Source organism: Laccaria bicolor, genomic scaffold (genome assembly GCF_000143565.1).
Source record: "Laccaria bicolor S238N-H82 LACBIscaffold_26 genomic scaffold, whole genome shotgun sequence".
Lineage (NCBI taxonomy): Eukaryota > Fungi > Basidiomycota > Agaricomycetes > Agaricales > Hydnangiaceae > Laccaria > Laccaria bicolor.
In genome coordinates this window covers 122,330-139,898 of record NW_001889897.1, presented here as the reverse complement: position 1 = coordinate 139,898, position 17,569 = coordinate 122,330, and the positions used below count along the sequence as shown (strand labels likewise).

General features: G+C 46.9%; 6 protein-coding genes across 6 annotated transcripts; 4 read left to right on the top strand and 2 right to left on the bottom strand.

Annotated features, from left to right (window-relative positions):
* Positions 1 to 2,882: 2,882 nt before the first annotated feature.
* LACBIDRAFT_330272 (uncharacterized protein) lies at positions 2,883 to 5,597 on the top strand (the record flags this gene model as incomplete). Its single annotated transcript, XM_001884578.1, has 10 exons — positions 2,883 to 2,926; positions 3,039 to 3,177; positions 3,313 to 3,585; positions 3,639 to 3,857; positions 4,133 to 4,198; positions 4,252 to 4,357; positions 4,464 to 4,678; positions 5,052 to 5,094; positions 5,142 to 5,404; positions 5,460 to 5,597. 10 exons carry the CDS (start codon positions 2,883 to 2,885, stop codon positions 5,595 to 5,597), a joined length of 1,506 nt encoding a protein of 501 aa, XP_001884613.1.
* Positions 5,598 to 6,123: 526 nt separating this feature from the next.
* On the top strand, positions 6,124 to 7,665 carry LACBIDRAFT_295002 (uncharacterized protein; the record flags this gene model as incomplete). The annotated part of the gene is made up of 5 exons (XM_001884577.1): positions 6,124 to 6,329; positions 6,503 to 6,632; positions 6,731 to 7,412; positions 7,439 to 7,577; positions 7,648 to 7,665. The coding sequence occupies exons 1-5, from the start codon at positions 6,237 to 6,239 to the stop codon at positions 7,663 to 7,665; spliced, it is 1,062 nt and encodes a 353-aa protein (XP_001884612.1). The 5' UTR covers positions 6,124 to 6,236.
* Positions 7,666 to 7,913: 248 nt separating this feature from the next.
* On the top strand, positions 7,914 to 9,057 carry LACBIDRAFT_295001 (uncharacterized protein; the record flags this gene model as incomplete). Its single annotated transcript, XM_001884576.1, has 5 exons — positions 7,914 to 8,009; positions 8,276 to 8,500; positions 8,597 to 8,740; positions 8,806 to 8,940; positions 9,016 to 9,057. 5 exons carry the CDS (start codon positions 7,914 to 7,916, stop codon positions 9,055 to 9,057), a joined length of 642 nt encoding a protein of 213 aa, XP_001884611.1.
* Positions 9,058 to 9,399: 342 nt separating this feature from the next.
* LACBIDRAFT_330269 (uncharacterized protein) lies at positions 9,400 to 10,050 on the bottom strand (the record flags this gene model as incomplete). The annotated part of the gene is made up of 2 exons (XM_001884482.1): positions 9,400 to 9,455; positions 9,507 to 10,050. The coding sequence occupies 2 exons, from the start codon at positions 10,048 to 10,050 to the stop codon at positions 9,400 to 9,402; spliced, it is 600 nt and encodes a 199-aa protein (XP_001884517.1).
* A 3,709-nt stretch (positions 10,051 to 13,759) lies between these two features.
* On the bottom strand, positions 13,760 to 14,722 carry LACBIDRAFT_330268 (uncharacterized protein; the record flags this gene model as incomplete). The annotated part of the gene is made up of 4 exons (XM_001884481.1): positions 13,760 to 14,020; positions 14,290 to 14,361; positions 14,554 to 14,665; positions 14,691 to 14,722. The coding sequence occupies 4 exons, from the start codon at positions 14,720 to 14,722 to the stop codon at positions 13,760 to 13,762; spliced, it is 477 nt and encodes a 158-aa protein (XP_001884516.1).
* A 912-nt stretch (positions 14,723 to 15,634) lies between these two features.
* Positions 15,635 to 16,600, top strand: LACBIDRAFT_237670 (60S ribosomal protein L8; the record flags this gene model as incomplete). The annotated part of the gene is made up of 4 exons (XM_001884575.1): positions 15,635 to 15,731; positions 15,793 to 16,058; positions 16,116 to 16,408; positions 16,468 to 16,600. Coding segments are annotated over 4 exons (789 nt in total), but the record flags the coding sequence as incomplete, so codon positions are not given.
* Positions 16,601 to 17,569: the final 969 nt, after the last annotated feature.

The following is a 17,569-nucleotide window of genomic DNA, read 5'->3' as shown; positions in this document are numbered from 1 at the left end:
GAGAGGTGCAGCGGATGCCCATAATGTGTGTGAGGGCATAATACACTCAACATGTAGAAAGGGAAGCATCATTTTGACACATCAGAAGGGTCATCACACTCGATGTGTGGAAGAGAAGTCATCACGCTCAATGCGTGGAAGAGAAGTCGTCGTGCTCGATGCACAGAAGATAATCATTGTGCTTGATGCATGGAAGATAATCATTGTGCTTGATGCACAGAAGATAATCATCGCGCTCGACGCACAGAAGATAATCATCGTGCCAGCGGCACGGAAGATAATATCATCATGCCAATGGCACAGAACAGGAGGAAAGGGATGTAGGTAAGAATACCCAAAGAGCGACTGGATGCAGGCCAGCACTAATAAAGAAGGCGTCTCCACGCACGAAACGCAAAGGAGACGCGAAAAGGAAAGGATGGAAAGAGGGGAAAGGAACAGAAGAAAGAGTTACTCACAATCTCAGCCACTTTCGATGCGGTGTTGAAACACGTAGGGAAGTCGTCCTTGTGAATATAGGAGTTGACGGATGCATGAAGCTTTGAGGCCTTGGACAGGTGTTGACACACCCTCAGCTTATCGGGTACACCTGGTTCTTGTGGCTGAACAGAGACGAGGAGAGAGGAGGATTGAAAGGGGCCTCGCAGAATCCTCTTGGTGACTTCCCGAGAAAAAGGGCCTGAGAGCCTGCCCGACTTGACTTCTTTGATGAGATAATCAGAAACAGTGTCGGGATAGGCGATGATGGAAGGATTGTTGGGCATAACAACGGTCTGGGAAAGGGAAGGCATATGGCCAATAGGGAAGCTGAAGTGCAAATTGAAGGGAAGGAGGGGATAGCTTTCGAAAAGGCCGTGTTTGTGCAATAAGAAGTCGAAAGCGCCTGGGTTGTATGGATGCAAGATCTTGTCAAATAGAGTGGAGTCCTCCGCAGAGGTAGAGGACAGAGGGGGGCGAGAAATAATCGAAGGAGAGAAATTGGAGTAGGAAAGATGAAGGGAAAGGGAAGCCTGAAGGAACGCATCAGTTTGAGGGTCAGGGACGGCAGATCCATGAGAAGGCGTGGTGGCGCTTGCTCTCACAGAAGGAGCAGAGGTGGGTGCGTTCGTCCTTGTGAGAGCATGGGTGTCCGCGCTCGCCTCTGAGTTCCACTGATGCAGATAACCTTGTTGTCGGGGCTGAGGAGGTTGTGGTCACTGTATTTTGACCATACGGCTTTCCCATCACTTTTAAACTTGACGACGATGGTGGTGTCCGTGTGATGGGTCGCGTCGTGGCCTCACTCAGCACAGATAAGGCAGTCAGGCGTTGAGGAGGAAGACCTGCCGCTGCCTGTTGAAAAGGGCTGGGAGGGACATGACTGAGAGGGGCGAGAGGCGAGTCGTGGTGTGAGCTTCCCAGTGAAAGGAGCTTTCATGGGTTCAGGACCCATCATCCCACAAATGTAAACCATCATCTCGTGCTGCTTCTTGGAAAGCTTGTAGGCCTGGTAGTAGTGTGCAGCATCATATTCTCCGTATTTAGCCCAATGTTCCTGTCAGAACTTCAGCTCATCAGGTTTCCAGGCATCATAAAGGTCATCTTTAGTGTCCTGGGACGTGTAAAAACAAAAATGATCGTTATACCAGTTACTGTGAGCATTGGCTGTGCCTTCCTCATCACGCTCCTTTTGGAAGAGATACATGTTGCCAGCAGCCTCCGTCCATTGGCTACAAGACAAGGAGAGCTCCTTGCCAAAACACGTAGAAAGCTTCTCGACATCAAGAATAATGGTGCCCTTTGTCTCACCAGGGTTTGGATTGGTCTTTGTCGTCAGCAAAGTAGACGCTTCAACATTCAAGATGTTCAAATTCTTATTAAGGAAAAAAGGCAGTGGAACAGCAATGCAAAGCTCAGTGTCAAAGAGGCTCTACGGAAAGGTGGCCTGCCAGGGAACTCCCACAACCCAAGGTACCATCTTTTTTCCATTCATGCAATGACGCTTTGCAATTCTAGCCTCCTCAGCAGAAAGTTTCCCATCATCAGCAGTTTTCCTTTTTGATTTTTGTTTGTCTTTAATTTCTTCATCGGCGATCCATTTTGCGAGTTTAGCATAGATTAAGTTCGGAAAGGAAGCAGCAAAGGAAGGAATGCGGAAGCGATGCAAGTCGGCGTCGTCCAAAGAAACCAAAGAAGCTTCATCAGAGCCGGGCTCGGTATGGACAGCGGGATCAGAAATGTGGTCGAAGGTCTTCCGAGACCTTGCAGCATTTTTGTCCTCAATCTCCTTGTTCATGTGGAGGATAGATACCAAGGGAAGATTTTTTAGCATTTGAATGATAGCCGGAGAGGTGTGAGTACGAGGAACACGAGAGGGAGTGGTGAGAGAATCAGGGACAGGTGTGGCAGCCGTCTGAGAGACAGGTGTAGCAGGCATTTGAGAGACAGGGGTAGCAGCAGTCTGGGAGCTTTCAGCACTAGCAGCAGCTTGAGAGTTTTGAGGGCTGTCAGTCATCGCGAGGTCGAAGAACAAGTGTTGAAAAAATTCGAAAATTTTACAGAAATTGAGGGCTCTTTTTGCCGCGTCAGAACGATGAACTGAGGACAAGGAGAATGCAGTCTCCTTGTCTAGGAATCGGAGACATGCACAGGTGTTTGTACTTATGAGTACAAACGCAAGATTTCGTTCTGACGCGTTACCGTTATCTTATCCGATAATGAGCTTGCACTCATTCCTCATGCTTGCTCATCGCGGATCATCTTTCGGCCAAAGCCATTGTGACCTGGCGTGACAACAGTTTCAATATGCTGATATTTTTGAACCCTGAGTACCGGATCGCCTCCGACAGCGAACATAACACATCTACAGTAAAAGAAAGTAGATATTCGTATAGAAGACAAAAATGTACATCGAGTTGTCAAAAGATCGAAAGGATGGGACAAAATGGTGAGCCAACAATCGTGCAACACTGAAAAAGTTTCAATATCCTGTATTAAATAATTCAACTCGGACGTTCGCGGTCGTGTGACTGGATTTACTTCTACTCCTAAGTATAAAGTCTGGCTCTGTCACCTCTCTCCCCAAAACCATCATCATACCTGTCCTTTCGGGCTCGTAGGGACTTGTTCTTATCAGAATCAAACGCTATCCAAAAAAACCGACATGTTGCGTGCGTCATTGAAGCTTGTTTTGAGACGGTCAGCGGGTTGGAGGCCAGCGGTTGGGACACCGAGGAGTATTTCAATTGTTGGGTCAGGACGAGGGCAAGGGCGTTTTGAGGTATTATGTCTCCCTATTGTCTGTTGCGGACGGATGAAGCTAATCCTGAATAGGCCGAAGCGTGTCCTACAAAGCACGCGCCAGCCCCGGTCAGCGAGAGATTCGCGTCCAGATACCAGTTTCCCGATGAACAAGGAACGCCTCCAGATCAATTCGATTTCCTGAGCCTTGAATCGTTTGAAACCATGTCGCATAATCCAAAGTTTTGGTTACCACTCCCCGACCCTGACCGTGCGCTCTCGACCGCGTATCTTGTCCTTGTCCGGATGATCATGTACATGGGCCGTCCAAAGGTATCGGACGAGGAGAGAAACAAACACTGGGAGGTATATATGCGCTCCTTTTCTTCCTTGATCACGCCCACTAACAAAACGAACAGGATCTTGAGTTTGCGGCTGCCCCACCAACTTCAGAGATTGGGCGCGCTAGGACCTGTGTTTCGATATGCACCAGCGTGATCGCTCACATTCTCTCTTCGACCCCGAATGACTCGCCATTACGCATGTCCCATCCACAAGTTTTTGAAACCAACGAGGCTCTTGTAATGTTGTACGACTCCTTTTTGGCTGACAGAGTAAAAGACGGGAAGGGGTGGGAGGTGGGTATAGATCAAACAGAAGAGTGGCGCGAGTTTTGGAACTGTGCTCTTGCGGTGTTGACGCAACTTGCGATGGACTTGGATTTGGCGGGGTTTGGGGTGTCGGACGAGACACCGGATGAAGCTTGGAGGGAAGCATGAGCTGTTGCGGACTTGGCGCCCTGACCATACTGCCTTTTTCTTCTTGAGCGGGATTTTTTGTTGCAACTCCCGACTTTGAGTAATTTTTGAGATGACTCGCAGTTGAACCAAAAAACCTAACCCTAACCCATCAGCCAACCCCACTCTCACGGCTTCCCTCCTCCGAGTTCACCGTCCACGTCTTCCGCAACCCCTCAACTGTGTGACGTAAATCCAACAAAAAGTCTTGTTTTACTCTACGTCGTCCTGAAAGGCCCGCATCCAAAATATCCTCCTCATAGACTTGGATAGTGCGTGGTTCACGGACTGGTTGCAATCCCCCAAGTCCCGAAACCTGGACGAGTTCACGCGAGGCTTCGGTACGTATGTCATCTCACCGTGCCAACCCACTAACCAAGCAGCGAGCATTTCAATCCGCCTTTGCTCCATCAACCTCCATCGTTCACACTCTCTCATCTATCCCAGACGACTCATCATTACGCAAGGCCCACTCAAACACCTTTGATACCACTCAGGAACTGGTGCTTGCGCGATCGAGATATTCTTGGCATATCGTGTGCGAGAGAAAAAGGGACGGGAAATGGTTACAGAACAACTCCGAGGTGGACCGAATTTTGGAGGTGCACTTTGCTGGCAGTGCTGATAGAACTTGGAGTTTATCTAATTGGACGAAGCAGGTTGTGAGAAGTCGGCTGGTACTTGGAGGGGGGAAAGGATTAGCTGGCTTTCGCAGGCAGCAAGCAAGCAGCAAGACGCTATTTTCATGCTTCGCAACTGATTCGCAACACTTCGGGGGCTGTATCTTTGGCCATGAGGCTTCAGGCTCTCCAAAGAATAGCTTGCGGTTTCTGTGTCCACGTCAAGATTTTTTTCATCAGGGTCTCGAATCCCTGCTGGTCATAGCCTTGGGCGCCTCCAGTTTTGTTTCAAACAGTTATAGATCGATGAAAGAGGACACGATCATTTAGCAGGCTCAGCTTGTCCCCCCCCCTTCCATTCATATCTACGCCCTACTATGGCCCAGACGCGTCAGCGTATAACATTTTTTTGGAGCGAACGTTCCTAGCGGGGGATGTGATTTCTGGAACGGGATACGGTTAGCACACTCAAAATCCTTGTCTTTGCCGCTGACAACTGTTGTAGGCATCCAAGTCATCCTCTTTGTATCCTGCGCGACCATTCTCTACTCGCAGTACTCCCGCTCCCTGCGTTCCTCCTCTTCCTTCTTAATCAAGGGGGACACAAGAGCCCTGTTCCTCCTCCTCTATATAACCCTCCTGTTCGTCGTCGAATCGATCTATACCGCAGTTCAAGCACGCACTGTACAATTGATGTATATCGATAACCGAAACTACCCTGGGGGACCGTGGGCTTACTTCCTTGCGACGCAAAAACTCCCGGTTAACGTGAATCGTTACGTGATGTTCTACGCTACGCTGTTCGTGTTGACGTTTCTCTCAGATTTTGCCCGTGCTTTTCCACCCCGCGCAGCGTGTACCCCACTTGAGTATGAGAACGAACGGTGACACTGTCATTCGGATGTGCTTGATCAAGGGGACGACTTGGATCAAGGTTACAGCAATTCGTGGCAATGCTTAGCTCTCACTCAGAGGGCTACTAAACCGCACAAAGTCGAAAGGGAAGACTGCTGTTGGGCAAGTAGTGGAATAAACCTCGTGAATGATGACTGCATGGTGTAACACGTACCTATGGGTCTTAACCTTTTCCGCCATGTGAAAAGAAGAGTTTGGTAAGTCAACATGGCGCAAATAACAGCACACAACAACGCCTTGATTTCGAACCACCATCTTCAAGTTGCTCACCAACGTGGAACGTTTTCCAGCTAACTGCATACTCGCAGACCACTCCGAAATTTCTTTCGAGCGTCCCTGTTTGGACCCCAAACAACCGTTTTAGGCCTATACGCCATCGGGCCACGGGAGTCGGGAACTTGGCGCGCCGCCCCACGTCATAAAGGCGGGGTTCGTCAAGGGTTTCTCTAGCTGTTTTGTGTAAACAATGGCGGACTAAGGAAATCTTGTCAACGGTCTACAATTCTGCAGGTACGTAGCTGTCAGCTAATGCACGGAAAGCAACCGAGCTCACACTCGCAATCGAGAGAGAGGTTTGTCTTCATCTACTGCCAGTGTCCTGCGTATGCTGCATAATTCACATATTTGGATCCGTCACCGGTCAGGTCGAAGATGAGCCGACTTACTACTCCACGTGCCGAACCGGATGTATCTACTCATGACGACGAAACCGACGCCTACCAATGGCTCCACAGAAAATTTCACTGCTGTCTTCGAAGACGCCGAAACGGTACATGTGGTTAGTTGAACAAACGAACGACCATTACGGTTCCTTCAGGCGCCTTCTGCATGGTTTTTCGAGGTGTCTACCGATACAGCCTCAAGCTTACCGCTCAAAGTCGACTCAGGAGTCTATAATCTGCCGTGGACAAGTTGATTCCGCCTTGGCCTAGGCGAATTTTTTTGGCCTAGGCCTTGCATGTCGGGTTTTCCTTGATGGTCATTGGTGGTTCTGTTATGAACCCTAAATACAACTGTCAACGCTCCATTCCCCATTCCCCAGACTACGACTCTCCGACTCTCCTTCTGCAACAAGTCAATTGTATGTCAATCGATAATTTTCCCTCGTAAAACAATCCCTAAGGTCCCCTGAGTCTATTTTTTCTCCTTTGAGGCCAAGGTCGAACGTCTCTGGCCCAGGCCTCCTGGTTTCTTCGACATTTTATCTCGGCGCTCACAGAAGCTCCGATTCTGATGTCGTCTTTCGGTCGATGGACTCTGTTCTGTTCTACATCAACTCAGACGAATTGGCGAGTGTCTCTAGCACTGCATTTTTTGCGCAAATGAGAGTTCGCAGTCACCTTGATGGAGTGATCGACATCCCAGACAATGCGGACGTTCTGAGGATCATCCTGTGCGTCTTGTATGACGTGCCGTGCGGGGGTCGTTCACCATCGTTCAACGACTTGGAAAAGGCGATAGATCGGATGACGACGCACGGTGTTATCCCGAAGGCGCATATTCTGCCTTCAACGCATATCCACGCCCTCCTTCTGTCGCATGCGTTGGAGAACCCATTGGTGCTATATTCTCTCGCTGCACACCATGGCCTTGATGATCTTGCAACGAGCGCGTCGGCACATCTTCTTTCCTGGTCGCTACACGATATCACAGATGATAATACCAGGCGCATGGGGCCGATATATCTGCGGCGTCTTATGAATCTCCAAATGCAACGAACGGAGCTCCTTAAACGTCTCCTCATGCAGCCTCCAGACGCCCACCAACACACTAGGGTGTGTGGATACGCAGAGCAGAAGAAAGTCTCGGACGGGTGGATGATGGTAGCTGCGCCTCTGGTGTGGTCGGCTAGGCCCGGTACGTAAGTTATCTATTGAATGAGGTCAGGCTCAACGTCATAGAATTCTCAACGGACGCTATTCAAATGGCGTTTTCTGTGCTGGAGGATGGTTTAATTTGTGAGATGTGTCGCATTTGTTTGGATGTGAGGGTTAAGGATATACTCCTGCAATGGTCGTCTGCGAAGGTTAGCGTTATTTATCTGCGTCAGGAAGATATAGTCTCATTTTGTTACGTTATGTTAGAAGACGATTTAGTTTTGTACCGGTCGCTAGTGGTAGCCCACTAGTAGGTGACTTTTTGGGGGGAGATGCCTCTGAAGGCCCCTTGATCCCATTTGAATCGTGAAGTCCGCACGAAATCAGATATAAAAATGCTCTGCTTTGTGGTATTGTTTACTAGTTCTGCCAGAGCCTTAGGGTATATGCGAACAAATTGACGATCATATTACATAGGAAGATGTGACTATATACGGGAAGGGGCGGGAAGGCAACGCATTTGACCAGCTCTAAAAGTAAGCGAAATGAGCGGCGGAATCGATAAGTACCATCCGAGTCCCTTCAAGATGTTTGGTCGAGCCGTCGATGGCAAACACTTTCTGTTCACAACGACCACCAATGTTATCTCCATTCAACCTACCCGAAGGCATCCTCCTCCTGATAACAGACGAACTAGCCGCTCCAGTTGACTTTCTCCTCCATCGGAGCCTGATATCGCACATCAAAGAAACGAATCGACCAACAAAAACGATCGTGTTGTCCGTTTCAGAGGACCTGGCGAGGTGGAAAGCGGTTGCGTCCAAGCTTGTTCGTATCCACCCGAAGTCTCTTGCATGACCTTGTTGAGTAATTAACTGTGCGACAGAACCTCAACATCTCGCACCAGATAACGAATGGATCGCTGGAATTCATAGATGTTATGAAGCACGTCCAACCGGATTTTCGTGCCCCAGCTCCTCGAGAGACGGCAGATCTACATACATCACCGACATTACGTCCCCTATTCGATCTCTTGCAAACCGCATTACAAAAAGCGGACCACGGGGACGCGAAGCTGGTCATCCTGGACGATATCGCGACGTTGGAGTGGATAGGTTTCTCGTTGCTTGATGTTAGTAGGTTTGCGCGTGCGTTACGGAGTGCGTTTTGAAGGTACGTCCTGTTGTTTTCGCTTGATTCACTCAGGCTGAGAATTGACGATGCATAGGCGAAAGCGACTCTGATCATCCGCCAACACGTCGTTACGCCTGGGGATCCTGACGACTTGTTTCGGCACCTGCTGCAAATGTGCGCATATCATATGGACGTAAGGCCTCTTGCTAGTGGACGGAGTGGGGCTGTTAGTGGAGAGGTTCGTGGGCGTTTTATCTGATGTCGTGTTTCTGGTGGTAGTCGTACTGAAAGTTCAATTGACAGGTTGCGTTGCATTTGGGACCTTCTACTCCAGTTGGTGGTGGTGTCAACTTGATTCCTCGTAATGCGGCGCTTCAGTATAAGCTGGCGGATAATGGGCCTGTTTTTTTTTCAGCGGGGAACTGGGGGTGGGGTTTTGTAGGGCTGAGATGTTGAGGTTGATTCGACAATTTTTATCCTGTTAGATTAATCCTTTTGAGTATAAGTGAGCAGGTCCTGAAGCAGGAAGCCAACACGCGAGTCGGCAAAAAGTGAAGCGTTTTATATTATGACTCTCTGTCTGGGAGTCGAACCCAGCTTTCGCGCGATCACATCCTAGCAAGATTCATGACAGGCGCGTGTACTAACCGATATACTAACAGAGAATTTAAAGAGGTTGATTAGGATCATGCATGTGGCGCTTTCGACTCATCTCGAGAAGATGTTCTGGGGAAAATCTTGAGGTAGCGGCCATGGTGAGGACCCCCGAAATTCCTGCTAAATGATAGATACTAAAATGGCCGATTTTCAGATTCTTGTCCGTACCAATTTTGGTGAACTCTGTCCGGATTTTATCTAGCCTAGTCATAATATAAAATTTTTGTCCGGACTACGTATCTAGCCGTATTTAGGGCCCAACTTTGTCCGGAATCCAGTATCTGGCCTCCAGAGGACTGGAATTATAAGGAAAAGTGGAAATCTGGCTAAATTACGAAACTACGGACTGTCCTCGGCCTTTTGGCGCTTCCTAAAGGCCTTCATTGCCTTTCTGAGCTGTTCCTTCCCCTTTTTCAAGTCATTGAAGAGTACCATATCGACGGGAGAGAGTTCAAATCCACTATTGTTGACTTTCAACGGTTGGGTATTCAGAAGTGTCAGAAAACTTGTTGGTGGCAGCAGGACGTATTGGTGTAATTGAAGCAATGCGGTGACCTCCGGAATGGAGCGGAACTGGGCACCGTGACCGCTGTGCTCGAAAACTTGTAGAACGATCTTCGAAAGGGCGGCGATGTTGCTTGTGACGTCCGCGGGCTCATGCCTGCCATTTTTGGCCGCGGTCTTTTTGACTGGGAGCTCATAAGAAGGGAATAGTCGTTGGGATTGTGACTCCGGAACTTGCAGTACAGCGTTGCAGGCGTCCGACACCTCGGGTGGTACATCTTGGTAGTTTTTCTGGACTCCAATCCAATCTGATTCTTTGAAAACACCTTCAGCGTCGAGGGCTATAATGCTGAAATGCATGGTTTTACTGCACATTTCACGCCACATTATTTTCAATATATCATTCGGTACCTGATCACATGTCGAAAAAACAAAAATAAAAAAGTTGACAACAGGGTTCGAACGGCAGACTACATAGACTCAACCATAAGTTGTTGCAGCTACAATTATCCGCTGCACTAAGCAACCATACATGTCCAGTATGTATCTAGCCTGTCAACCTCCTTGGGAAGCTGTCTGGATTTTGTATCTAGCATTTTGCTCATTTCGCTGAAAACCTGTCCGGTTTGTCTCTAGCCTAGCACCCCCATTTCCAAATTTTTTGTCCAGATCCATATCTATCATTTAGCAGGAATTTCGGGGGTCCTCCATGGTGCCATGTCTGGAACCAAAAAGATGCCCGATTTGGACATAATTCTCAAAGCGGTAGTGCCATCAGACCCTACTTTCCATTTCAGAATTTATGTCTATATCCGGCTTATTGTGAACGAATTAGGCATCTTTTACGTAGTGTTGCCGCAAGGCGAGCTGAGCTCGAGGTCAACTTGAGCTTGGCTTGGCCCTTTTCTCAATTAGGAAACTCGAGGTGATCAAGCCGAGCTGAGGCTCGAGCTTTATGTCAAGGTTGATTGATCGCATTTCCGTCCTTGTACACGCTGCCATCGCTGCCGTCTCCTTGATTCTGTACCACCACATTCACCTTTCATTCGTTTACCGCAACATCAACCGCCGACCACGCCCCCACCGACATTTCCCTTTGCTAGAACTCCCCCAAAACTCCCCCTGTACTTGCTTATATACGCAATCAAATTCATCATTTCACTATATCGATTCAAGGAGCGAATGAAACGCGAACGCGCCAAGGGTTCGCGTCTGAGGACGCGTCGTGCGTTGTTGAACAGTTTGTTGATTGGGTGAATTAAGGTTTGAAATTGGAGGTATAAAACGGAGAGAATTGAAAAGGTTGCAATCCCCACTTGGATGGTGCAGGTGCCGCCATCTTGTAGGTGTCTTAATCCTCATTTGTGTTCCTGCACCTCACAACCTTTGTCACCTACCTACCACCCTCAGCAGCACATGTTCTCAGTACAGCTGCAGCCTGCAACTCCTACAAGTCCTTACGTGCACACGCCATGGGGTTATCAAACCCATCTCAACCCCTCGAATCCACTGCCACCCCCTGCCTATGTCTCCGGCTTCCAGAATGTCTACCAGGCAACATACAGTGCTCAGAGTAATCCCTATCTGGATGTTATCATCACTAATTATAACTTGACTCTTTTTGCATTATATTCACAGCTTTCTTGTATCATACTTACTTTATTTCGCTACCTATTGCCTGGTCGTACTTACAGATAACATATAATTTCAATACTTCCAAATTGAAATGATGTTTGATGGGGGCTTCGAGGTGATTGAGCCAAGGTGTACCTCGAGGTACCTCGAGCTGATCGGAGTTTGATTGTTTTTCAGCTCGAGCCACCTCGACCTTGGCTTGCGGCAACACTACTTTTACGTGTTTGCTTGAGTCACACGATTACTAATACTAATTCTGCACACTCAAGATGTATCTTGCCTGTTACTGCACCAATTTCTGTTGTTGAACATGCAAAGTAGCACTAAAAAAATAGGCCATTGCAGGGGTACTCATATTGAGGAAGAGCACAAGGCAGGAAATGTCAGATCACAAACAAAAAATCAAATGGAAGAAACATCTGTTTCCCTCCATAGTGTCTGGTTCTCACTTACTCAGAATCCTCATTTCAAAGCTATGGCTCCCTGGTTATCAGGAAAGGTCAATTCTAAGAATAACTTCTATAAAATTGATGAGCATTTTGAATTTTTTACTATAAATCAACTAAAAAAAGTGGCAAAATGAATAGATAAAAGGAAGAAAATCTAGCAGAGGATTCAAGCACCAAGCTATGCTGCAGAGTTCTTGAACCATTTTTATATATTTATAATGAGAGCATGGGGAATCAACACCACTGACAGCTTGGGGAAAGAAAATCTGGAGAAAAGTAAATATGTCTGCACTCTCAGCAACAGGTATTGCATCCATTTCCTTGGCATCCATGTCCTCAGGCATGGTTATATATGTTGAGTAAAACCTCCAGGTTTACACCCAGAGGAGCCTTCAGCAGACAGTTTCTCCTATTTCTTTTGGCCAAAATGCACAAGGTAAATTTTTACAGTGGAAAGCACTACTAGGATTATTCAGTTCTACTTCAAGAAAAAGGAGGTGCATGGTCTGCTTTACTTCTGCAAGGGATGATCAGATGCATGCATGTGCAGGAAGAGGTGGAAGGGGAAAATGTCAATTCTCATGAATTCTCCCCCAATCTATGGGTTTGAGTTATATCCATGCTTTCTGGTGTTTATAAATTTTTAAGTGGTGCTGTGAGGTTTTTGGTGCTTAAAAATGTAAATAGGAGAGTAAGAAGTCAGAGCAAACATATTTTTGAAAAAAGAAATTGCAGCCTGCAGCAATTGAACTGGAGACCTCACCATACATAAAAAGTCTCAATCAAATCTTTCCATTGAGCTAAGTCACTCTTTTAAGTATTATAATTTATAGTGCACAAGTTATGGAGTTTTTGATTTTTGATCCTCTTTAAAATTGGTTCCAGACATGGCACCATGGCCGAAAGAGAGAACCAAACTTGTTTCCAAAAACCGTTATTAGTAAGTAGTTATATTGAGATTTAATGACGAGTATTGTATGTATTAGTAGTTCACCAAAACTTGCGAGACTGAGAAAACTCCTACACACTACTCGTAATATGTCAGACACGATTAAGGAGAGCAGCACCGAAGTAAACTAGTACCGCGACGATGCTATACGTACCTCCCCCATCGCCGATCGGGATCCAAAATCAAACAAATCCTGGCACTTCCGTAATTATTTATGCAAGGTAAAGCAGGTCTGAAGGCAGGTAGATCATGTTTTGGGTGCACGCCAGTTGGCCAAAACACGGAAGCAACTCACTCTCTGTTTGGGAGTTGAACCCAGCCTTCACACTATTAAATACATGAAAGATAGCAGTTGGATAGCAGTGTGTATTAAATGATATAGCTAACAGAGAACTTCCAAGAAGTAAATTATGCTCACTCATGTGGTGCTTTTGATGCATCTGACATGGGACGACGATGTGCTTGGGTTCACGATGAGATTGGTTATAACTCCCAAAAATTAAGACAGGACTTCAACAAAAAAGAATCAGGACATTGTTGAACTTTCTGTTTCCAAAATTCGAAAAAAGAAAAATTTATGGATATACAGCTGTTTTGGATACTATGTAGTTATCTTGGATATGTCTCATACTCCTGCATTTTTATGAGATCCAGTTCCAGATAGCGTACTGCTGCTAATGTATGTCTGCAGGGTACCTTTACAAAAAAAAAAACCCCAAAATTTGATCAGCATCACACCTAAGGCCTAACCAGGCGGGTGCGTTGGGGAATCAAGATGCAGGTTGAACGCTGAACATTATTTGAAAATGAACCCGACTGCACAAGTTGGTACATACGAAAAAAATTGTTCAATAACACCTACTCTGTGTCTGGGAGTCAGCTGACGCGCGTAACGGCTTCCAAGGACTGCCATGACAGGTGCGTATGATGACTGATATATTAACAAAGATGGTTGAAAGAGTGTTTTAATTGCGAGATTGATCAAACTCCGTAACTGACGAGATGTTGCTCAGATACAACTTGTAAGGAGAGCAATAAGGTACCGCAACAATATCCTCGGCTATCACTGATCGGAGTTCACATTCAAATCCAAACAAATTTCTCCCTCCTCCCATCCACCACACGTGAGTTGGTAAAGAGAAAAAATACAGTTGGTACATATGGACTGCCTCACTGTCTGGGAGTCGAACCCAGCTTTCGCGCAATCATTTCCAAGCTTAAGAAGTTGAATGTCATAACAGGCGCATGTAGTAACTGATATACTAACAGAGAACATGCAAACAAGTACACCAAGATCACGAATGTGGTGCTTTCTACACACTAGCTATAGGTTGATTCTTTCAAATTAAATTATTTTTATCTGAGGTACTTAGAGCAGCAGGTAGCGATGATGTTTTGAGAACATCCGAGTTGGCAAAAACAGTACTACCAAGAAATGCATCAAATTTTCTGTCTGGGAGTCAAACCCAGCTTTCATATGATCATTTTGAAAAGCATATGCGATGACAGGCACGTGTACTAACCGATATAATAACAGAGAACATTAAAATAAGTAGATTAGGATCATCAATGTGGTCCTTTCGACGCACTCACTAGGTTGATCCTTTCAAATCTAATTATTTGTCTGGGGTAGAGCAGGTCCGGAGGCAGGTTAGCCATCATGTTCTGGGTACACGCGAGTTGGCAAAAAGAATGCAATAAATAACCAAACTCTCTGTCTGGGAGTCGAACCCAGCTTTCGCGCAAGCATTCATACGATCCGCGAAGTCATGACAGGCGCGTGTACTGACCGATATACTAACAAAGAACTTTACAGAAGTAGATTAGGGTCACTAACGTGGTGCTGTCATATCTCACAGATGGGACGACGATCCGCTCAGGTTCTTGGTGAGGTCGATGGGGAACTTTTAGAGGTGCTAGGCCTAAGGCGGAACTTTCGAAAAAAAGAATCAGGGCATTGTCGAACTTCCTGTTCAAAAGAAAAAAAAACTTACGGATACTTTGGATATGTCACATACTCCTGCATTTTTATGAAATCCAGTTCCAGACAGCGTACTGCTGCTAATGTATGTTCGCAGGGTACTCTTTCACAAAAAAAGAAACCACAAAATTTAATCAGCAACACACCTACCGAGGCGCCCGCGTTGGGGAATCAAGATGCTGGTCGAACGCTGAACGGTATTTGAAACTAAGCCTGAATGCACGAGTTGGTAAAATAAATCAATTCTCGAAAGGTACACAGCTCCTCTCTGTCTGGGAGTCGAACCCAGCTTTCGCGCGTAAGTCCATAGCACTGGGTCTGCGATGACAGGCACGTATAATGACCGATATATTAACAAAGATGGTTGGAAGAACGTCTTTATTTAAAGTGTCATACCTACATAAGTGCTTACAAGTGCGAGACTAATCGAACTCCGTAACTGACGAGATGTTGGTATGGGTCAGATACAACTTGAAGTTGACTTGAAGTTGTAAGTAAGTATGGTCAACAATATCTTCGGCGATCACCGATCGGAGTTCAAATCAAACGAAATTCTCTCTCCTCCCATCCACCACTTTTCGCCCTCCTCAAGAAAAACAAGATCAAAATGGTACGTGAGACCCTCTTGCGCGGAGGAGTTCGACCAGCTGCGGTTCTCCATCGCACGTTTTGTGTTGGATGAGTGAGAAATTGGGATGGATGGTGAGTTTTTGGAGTGGATGACGGTTTTGTGCCCTAACAAACATCTCTAATAGAACTGTATGGAAAAAGTAATTGAGACTCGTTCTCGGCTGAGCCATTGAGCTATGAAGCCTACTACTTTACTTTTGCTGGGTTGTGCGTACTCCTACGAGTACGCACGACATTAGAGCTCCGAAGCGCGATGGTTTTCTTCTCTTTTGAAGAAGTCATCGCTCACTTCGTCTCAATGACCAGCCCAAAGCCAAATCCGGAACTGGCAGGAAACCCGCCGCGGCCCCCTTTGGTGCGAGCAAGACCACCAAGGCGAAGAAGAACCCTTTGTTCGAGGCGAATGCCAAGAACTTTGGTATCGGTGCGTTTTCTTGTCGTCATCTCAATTGGTATTCTCAAAACTCAGCTTGGACCACACACAGGTCAGGACATCCGACCCCAAACTGACCTCACGCGTTTCGTCAAATGGCCCGAATACGTCCGCCTGCAAAGGCAAAAGGTCATATTGCACCACCGTCTCAAGGTCCCACCTGCCATTGCCCAGTTCTCGCACACACTGGATAAGAACACTGCCACACAATTGTTCAAGCTGTTGAACAAGTATCGCCCCGAATCGAAGCAGGAGAAGAAGGCCCGTTTGACTGTTGCTGCTGCGTCTGCTGCCGAGGAGAAGGAGAATGATGCCAAGGTCCGTTCATTCCCTCCCTTTCATTCGCTACTCAACCTCTGACATTATTATGAACAGGACTCCAAGAAGCCCCTCTTCGTCAAATACGGCCTCAACCACATCGTCGCCCTCATCGAAGCCAAGAAAGCCACGCTCGTCGTCATCGCATACGACGTCGACCCCATCGAGCTCGTCGTTTTCCTCCCTGCCCTGTGCCGCAAGATGGGCGTCCCATACGTCATCGTGAAGGGTAAAGCCCGTCTCGGAACCGTCGTGCACAAGAAGACGGCTGCCGTTGTCGCTCTTCAGGAAGTGAAGAGCGAGGATCAGAGGGAGCTCGCTACGCTTGTTAGCGCTGCCAAGGCTAACTTGTGAGTTTTTTGTTGTTGTCCTTATTTATGTGAGGGTGTTGATGGGGTTTGGTGGATAGCTCTGACAAGTATGAGGAGCAGCGCCGTGTGTGGGGTGGTGGACTTCGTGGCAATAAGTCTACCCAGATGCTTAGGAAGCGCGCCAAGGCTGCTGGGCAGAGTACGACTGCTGCTTCGCTTGGGAAGCTCTGAGCGTTTCGCGGGGGACGTTTGGAGCAGGGTCCCTTGGAACCTTTCGAGCGGTCTGGGAGTCTGGAGTATCTGCGTACTTGCAGCTTATGTTTATGCACAAATTTATCGTCATGTTCGTATGCGTTATGTGGTTCTTGATGTTGCGTTATGCAGTGAATGTAGTCCAGAATGCCTCGTCTCTGAGTGCTTTTATCATGTCTCTGGTTTTTCGTTGCTGGTTTGAAGCCGCGACTCTCTTGCGGCTCTCTCTTGTGCTTACCTTACCATCATCATCCCTGCTTTTCCCAATACTTGTATCTGTGCTTTTCTCACTGGGCCTATGACAATATATATTATGCCTGTTGGTGCTTAAGGCAAACTAAGAGACGTCAAGCTATCTGATTTATAAGACTTATCCCCGAGTCTCTGGGAGGGTTGTGTCGGTCGCGAATGATTGAATTTGAATGGGAACTGAATACTGTGGTTCTCCCAATTCTAGAAAGGTCGAAAAATTCCTGTATATAGGTAGCATTTACTGTAAATGGATATCGGAATTTGAAATATCGATCAGTAACGCGTGCTAACATTCTGCGGGGATTGAAGTTGTGTCTGATAATATGGTGGAAGGTTCGAGAGCTTTCTTTGCGCGGCTGCTCGTAGGTTCACGTCTTCGATGAACTTTCACGTCACATCCGGCCTTGTCAAAGTAGTTTCCAATGTAATAAGAGATCTCAATGTTTAGTAAAATAGCATTACCACAGTCAAATGATTCAAAAGGATAGATGAGAATAGTATACATGAGATAAAATCGAATCCCAATGTCCAACTACAACTCATCCGAGTTGTTATGCAGTCGATCACTCGCTGCAGACTGGGAAACAGAGTGAGGCTGCGGCTGCGTCAAGCGAAGAGGACGAGAGGTATTGGGGAGAAGGACAGACGTGGTATCTTCTGAAGGTCGTAAAAGCAAAAGTGGACAGGCGCCCCTTC